The 6,260-nt window shown below is 33.1% G+C and overlaps 1 protein-coding gene across 1 annotated transcript in view; it reads right to left on the bottom strand.

Moving 5' to 3' along the window:
- Positions 1-467: 467 nt before the first annotated feature.
- blnk (B cell linker) overlaps positions 468-6,260 on the bottom strand; it is a 62,663-nt gene continuing 56,870 nt past the window's right edge. Inside the window, exons 16-22 of the mRNA XM_079560003.1 lie at positions 5,338-5,430; positions 5,184-5,262; positions 5,084-5,112; positions 4,950-5,011; positions 3,506-3,589; positions 3,267-3,422; positions 468-619 (exon numbers count right to left, since the gene is read on the bottom strand). Of these exons, the coding sequence (XP_079416129.1) occupies positions 503-619; positions 3,267-3,422; positions 3,506-3,589; positions 4,950-5,011; positions 5,084-5,112; positions 5,184-5,262; positions 5,338-5,430 (620 nt within the window). The 3' untranslated portion in view covers positions 468-502. The remainder of the gene's footprint in view (positions 620-3,266; positions 3,423-3,505; positions 3,590-4,949; positions 5,012-5,083; positions 5,113-5,183; positions 5,263-5,337; positions 5,431-6,260) is intronic.

The following is a 6,260-nucleotide window of genomic DNA, read 5'->3' as shown; positions in this document are numbered from 1 at the left end:
CACGTCCCAAACAACAACTATACATCACATTAACATGGTGTTGCTCAGTAACATAAGTTCTTCTGTGTCAAATCTAAGATGTAAATGGAAGAAAAGACGACAAACCAAGGCACAACCAAGAAATTCTTGTCATTTTGAGCGCCTGCTTTGCCGAGTTGCAAAATCGGGGTCTATAAAATGGATGGATGATCCCTGGTTTGTTTTCCTTTTTTCCCCTATTTTGAGCACTTTTCCCAAGAGCACCCGATACAACCTTTGAAGCACATTTGGACAATCCAGTCACAACGTTGTTTCTGTTGCACATGTTGACTTGTCCTCTCAAACTAAATGCGTTTTTTTACACAATCTAACAGCCTTCTATGTTCACGTCTCTACTCAAACACATAACGGTCCATTCTCTGTTCATTTATAAGAGTAAACAATCCTTTTTGGTTGAGATAAACTTGGCTCATGATCCTCCGGCCACTCTAAAAGCACATTTCTGACGGCGTTCCACCGGCGTCTACGGTTTGACGGGGTGACAGAGTCTGGTGGCGTCTTTGGCGTTGCTCTGGCCGTCGATCAACACCAGCGGAGTCCTCTGATGGTGCTCGACGATGTGAGGGACACTGTTGAAATACTGCAAAAGAAGTGAACGTGAACATCCATGGGTATCGTATATATATATCGTATACGAATCCAAAGACGCTGTGCTAAAATGGCAGCGTGATTTAACCGCTTAACTGCCACCTGAACCGAGCACATTTTCTCCAGTTTGGCTGTACCCCAGTCCAAAAGCTTCTGGAAAAAAGGTGTGAAAATAGCGACAAAACTGAGATGAAAACGATGATGGAAATGTGACAAAAAGTGACGAAAAATGGATGAAAAAGAGGCAAAAATGTCACAAAAATGTCACAAGAAATTGACAAAAAATTTGACGAAAAAATGACCAATATGTGACAAAAAAATTACAAAAAAAATACAAAAATATGACAAAAATGTGACAAAAATGTGATAAAAATTTGACTAAAAAATTACAAAAAATGTAACAAAAAATGACCAAAATTTAATTAAAAAAATTGCCGAAAAAATTGACAAAAATGTGACAAAATGGGACAAAAAAATTACAAAAAATGTGATAAAAGTTTGACAAAAAAATTACAAAAATTTAACAAAAAATTACAAAAAAAAGACAAAAAAAGACAAAAATGTGACAAAAAAAGTGAGAAAACATTGACAAAAAAGTGACGAAAAATTGATGAAAAAGTGGCAAAAATGTCACAAGAAATTGACAAAGAATGGACGAAAAAATGACCAATATGTGACAAAAAATTACAAAAAAATCACAAAAATATGACAAAAATGTGATAAAAATTTGACCAAAAAATTACAAAAAATGTGACAAAAAATGACCAAAATTTAATTAAAAAATTGCCGAAAAAAATTACAAAAATGTGACAAAATGTGACAAAAAAATTACAAAAAATGTGATAAAAGTTTGACAAAAAAATTACAAAAATTTAACAAAAAATTACAAAAAAAATACAAAAAAAGACAAAAATGTGACAAAAAAGTGACGAAAAATTTATGAAAAAGTGGCAAAAATGTCACAAAAATGTCACAAGAAATTGACAAAAAATTGACGAAAAAAAGACAAAAATGTGATAAGAATTTGACAAAAAATTACCAAAAAATTACAAAAAAAAAAGACAAAAAAGTGAGAAAACATTGACAAAAATGTGACGAAAAATTGATGGAAAAAGTGGCAAAAATGTCTCAAGAAATTGACAAAAAATTGACGAAAAAATGACAAAAATGGGATAAAAATGTGACAAAAAAAATTACAAACATGTGACAAAAGAATGACCAAAATTTGATAAAAAATTTCCGAAAAAGTTACAAAAATGTAACAAAAAATTACAAAAAAATGACCAAAAAAAATACAAAAATGTGACAAAAAAATTGATGAAAAATGACAACAATGTGATAAAAAATTAAAAAAAAAAATACAAAAATGTGACAAAAAATGACCAAAATTTGATAAAAAAAAATGCAGAAAAAATTGAAAAAATGTGACATAAATGTGACAAAAAATTACAAAAAAGTGAGAAAACATTGACAAAAAAGTGAAGAAAAACTGATGGAAAAAGTGGCAAAAATGTCACAAAAATGTCACAAGAAAATGACAACAAATTGATGAAAAAATGACAAAAATGGGATAAAAATGTGACAAAAAAATTACAAAAATGTGACAAAAAATGACCAAAAATGTAATTAAAAAATTGCCGAAAAAATTACAAAAATGTGACAAAATGTGACAAAAAAATTACAAAAAATGTGATAAAAGTTTGACAAAAAAATTACAAAAATTTAACGAAAAATTACAAAAAAAAGACAAAAAAAGACAAAAATGTGACAAAAAAGTGAGAAAACATTGACAAAAAAGTGACGAAAAATTTATGAAAAAGTGGCAAAAATGTCACAAAAATCTCACAAGAAATTGACAAAAAATTGACGAAAAAATGACAAAAATGGGATAAAAATTTGACCAAAAAAATTACAAACATGTGACAAAAAAATGACCAAAATTTGATTAAAAAATGCCGAAAAAATGTGACAGAAAATTTACAAAAATGTGATAAAAATGTGACAAAAAAGTTACAAAAATTTGACCAAAAAAAGACAAAAATGTGACAAAAAAATGGATGAAAAAATGACAACAATGTGATAAAAATTTGACAAAAAAAATACAAAAATGTGACAAAAAATGACCAAAATTTGATTAAAAAAAATGCAGAAAAAATGTAAAAAATGTGACATAAATGTGACAAAATTTGACAAAAAATTACAAAAAAGTGAGAAAACATTGACAAAAAAGTGACGAAAAACTGATGGAAAAAGTGGCAAAAATGTCACAAAAATGTCACAAGAAAATGACAACAAATTGATGAAAAAAATGACAAAAATGGGATAAAAATTTGACAAAAAATTACAAAAATGTGTCCCAAAAAATGACCAAAATTTGGTAAAAAATTGCCGAAAAAATGTAAAAAAATGGGACAAAAAATTTACCAAAATGTGATTAAAATTTGACAAAAAAATGTACAAACATTTAACAAAAAATTACAAAAAAGCTACAAAAATGAGTTGAACACCAACAAAAAAAATCTGATGACGTGAGGAAAAAGATCCTCTCGGTTCAGGCGGGAGTTCAGAGGTTAACGCAGGCTCAAAATAGCACCCGCAGCTTCAGTATTGAGTTTGTCTAAATTTATCCGGACACTGACCTCCTCCCCCCTCTTCTCCCGTCCCAGGGCGTACTGCTGACTGCAGGGTAAGTGGCGGATCGGGATGTTGTAGACTCTGCCGTTATAAAACACCACTAAAGTGAACGGCTGCAGCGCGTCGTGACCCGAGCTCTTTCTCACCAAAAACGCCCCGTCCTGCAACCAACAAGAGTGCACTTTTAGAATGTATTTAGTGTCACGTTTACTTGATGAGTTTGATGTGGACGATGTGGTTTTACTTGGTTTGATTGGACCAGTGCGTCGTCAGCCGTCTTGCGGTCGCAGGAATCTGCAAACCACGGGTAGCAGAGCATCTCCGCCTCCTGAAACACAATGAGCAAAGGACAAGTACAGCTTACAAGCAGAGGTGGATATACAGGAGCTTCCAATGACATTGCGCATAGTTCCGGCGGCCATTTTGAACACCGAACTAGCAATGTGCAGCACTACAACATGGCCTAACATGGGAGTTCACACAGTTCATTGTAGAGAGGTCACTTTGAAAATAAAATACTTTTAACCCAATTAAAAATGTAGTGGAGTAGAAAGTATAGATACAAAAAGTTTTTACAAAAGTACAAACTATTCACAATAAAATGTACTTAAAGTAAAAGTAGGGAACTTTAGGGGCTTCGTAGTTTTCCGATTGGAAAAACCTGAGCCTGAAAACAGCTCGGATCGCTTACATTAACTCCTTAACTCCCACCTGAACTGAGCACATTGTCTCCAGTTTGGCTTTACCCCAATCCAAAAGCTTCTGGAAAAAAGCTGAGACGAAAACAATGATGGAAATGGGACAAAAAAGTGAGAAAACATTGACAAAAAAATGATGAAAAATTGATGAAAAAGTGGCAAAAATGTCACAAGAAATTGACAAAAAATGACAAAAATGTGACAAAATGTGACAAAAAAATGACAAAAATGTGACAAAAATAACAAAAAAAAGGACAAAAAAAAGGACAAAAATTTGACAAAATGTGACAAAAATTTGACAAAATGTGACAAAAAATGACAAAAAAAATGACAGAAATGTGACAGAAATCTGATAAAAATTTGTCCAAAAAATGACAAAAATGTGGCAAAAAAATGACAAAAATCTGATAAAAATTAAAAAAAAAAAAAAAAAATCTGACAAAAATAACAAAAAAATGACAAAAATGTGATAAACTTTTGACGAAAAAATGACAAAAATTTGACAAAAAAAATGACGAAAAAATGACAAAAATATGATAAAAATTTGACAAAAAAATTACAAAAATGTGGCCAAAAAAATTACAAAAAATTGCTAAAAATTTGACAATTTTTTTTAAAAAATCTGACAAAAAAAATGATGAAAAAATGACAGAAATGTGACAAAAAATGACAAAAAAGTTACAAAAATGAGTTGAACACCCAACAAAAAAATGCTGGAAAAAAAAATCTGATGACGTGAGGAGAAAGATCCTCTCGGTTCAGGCGGGAGTTAAGAGGTTAACGAGTCAGCTGGAGCCATCTCGGGTTAGAGTGAGTGGGTGGGACTGGGGGGGGGGGGGCTATATTTCATGGTAAGCCCAGGGGCCTATGGGTAGGTTAAGTCGGCCCTGGGTTTACTCCAAATGAATTGCCCTTTGGGATCAATAGTTTTCTGAATCGTACAAAGAAGGGGTCCCCAACCACATTACGCTAATATTACATTACAGTTACCTCATCTTGATCTTCACAGTTATTTTCTGAAAAGTCCTGATGGTCTTGTTTTTCCGCATGTTCTGGAAAAACATCGACGTGGCATCAACAGGTTGGATTTGCAAAGTCATTATGAAGTATTTTGGGAGCCTTACTGTGAGAGATGAAATTCGGAATAGGCAGCCTGCAAATGAACAAAACATCGTTAAACTTTGCCGTTGTTTTTTTCATCATTAATCCTCCAGGTTATTTTACTTTGGTCGTTTCAGATCCAAAGAGAAGACTTTTGACGGGGCTGGAGGAGATTCACTCTGCGGCGCAGGCAGAGTCCGGTCTGAGTGATCAAACAAAGGATACGTTACATTCAAGAATTAAGTCAAAAGAGTCAAACGACGGCTCGATATCTTACGCTCAAACTCTCGGGACGAAGGTTTAGTCGGTATTTTCTGCAAAAAAACATGAGAGAAGGAGTTAGACTTGTCCAAACTCTTTCCACTGGGGGCTGAGTTTGGAAGTGTTTACTGCGCAGAGGGCCACAGCTGAAACATTCAACTGGATTCATTTAGTAGAGGTTTATTTAGACTTAAAAAAACAACCAAAGATGTTGTCAGCATTTGGCCTCTCCCAGTGTATTCCTATGGCTCCAAATGGGGTTGAAGTTAGAAGCGACCTAGCTCTTCCATAGGCACAAAGACCAGACAGGTACGTATCAACTCGTCTAAGCCTAGGTAAGAACATATCTCAGAATGATATGCTTTCTAATGGAAAACTAGCTCGGCCCCCTGTTGTCTGTGGTTCTGCTCGTACGCTGTAACCTGCCCCGCACCGCGCTCACCTCTAGGCCCCTGTGGCCTATAGACAAGCAGTGTTGGGCAAGATACCTTAAAACTGCAATATACTCTATATTACTAGTTACAAGGGCTGGGACAAAATATCGGATCGGATTTGGATCGCAATACTATGCTGATTCTGATTCTTATGAGTTCTGGTTTAGTTGAAGAAAGAAGAAAGAAAGAAAGAAAGAAAGAAAGAAAGAAAGAAAGAAAGAAAGAAAGAAAGAAAGAAGAAAGAAAGAAAAAGAAAGAAAGAAAGAAAGAAAAGAAAGAAAAGAAAGAAAAAAAGAAAGAAAAAGAAAGAAAGAAAGAAAGAAAAAGAAAGAAAAAGAAAGAAAGAAGAAAAAGAAAGAAAGAAAGAAAGAAAAAGAAAGAAAAGAAAGAAAGAAAAAGAAAGAAAGAAAAAGAAAGAGAAAGAAGAAAGAAAAAAGAAAGAGAAAGAAGAAAGAAAAAGAAGAAAGAAAGAAAGAAAAGAAAGAAAGAAAGAAAGAAAGAAAAA

The sequence above is a fragment of the Gobius niger genome, assembly GCF_951799975.1.
Source record: "Gobius niger genome assembly, chromosome: 7".
Classification (NCBI taxonomy): domain Eukaryota; kingdom Metazoa; phylum Chordata; class Actinopteri; order Gobiiformes; family Gobiidae; genus Gobius; species Gobius niger.
This window is presented reverse-complemented; position numbering and strand designations above follow the sequence as displayed.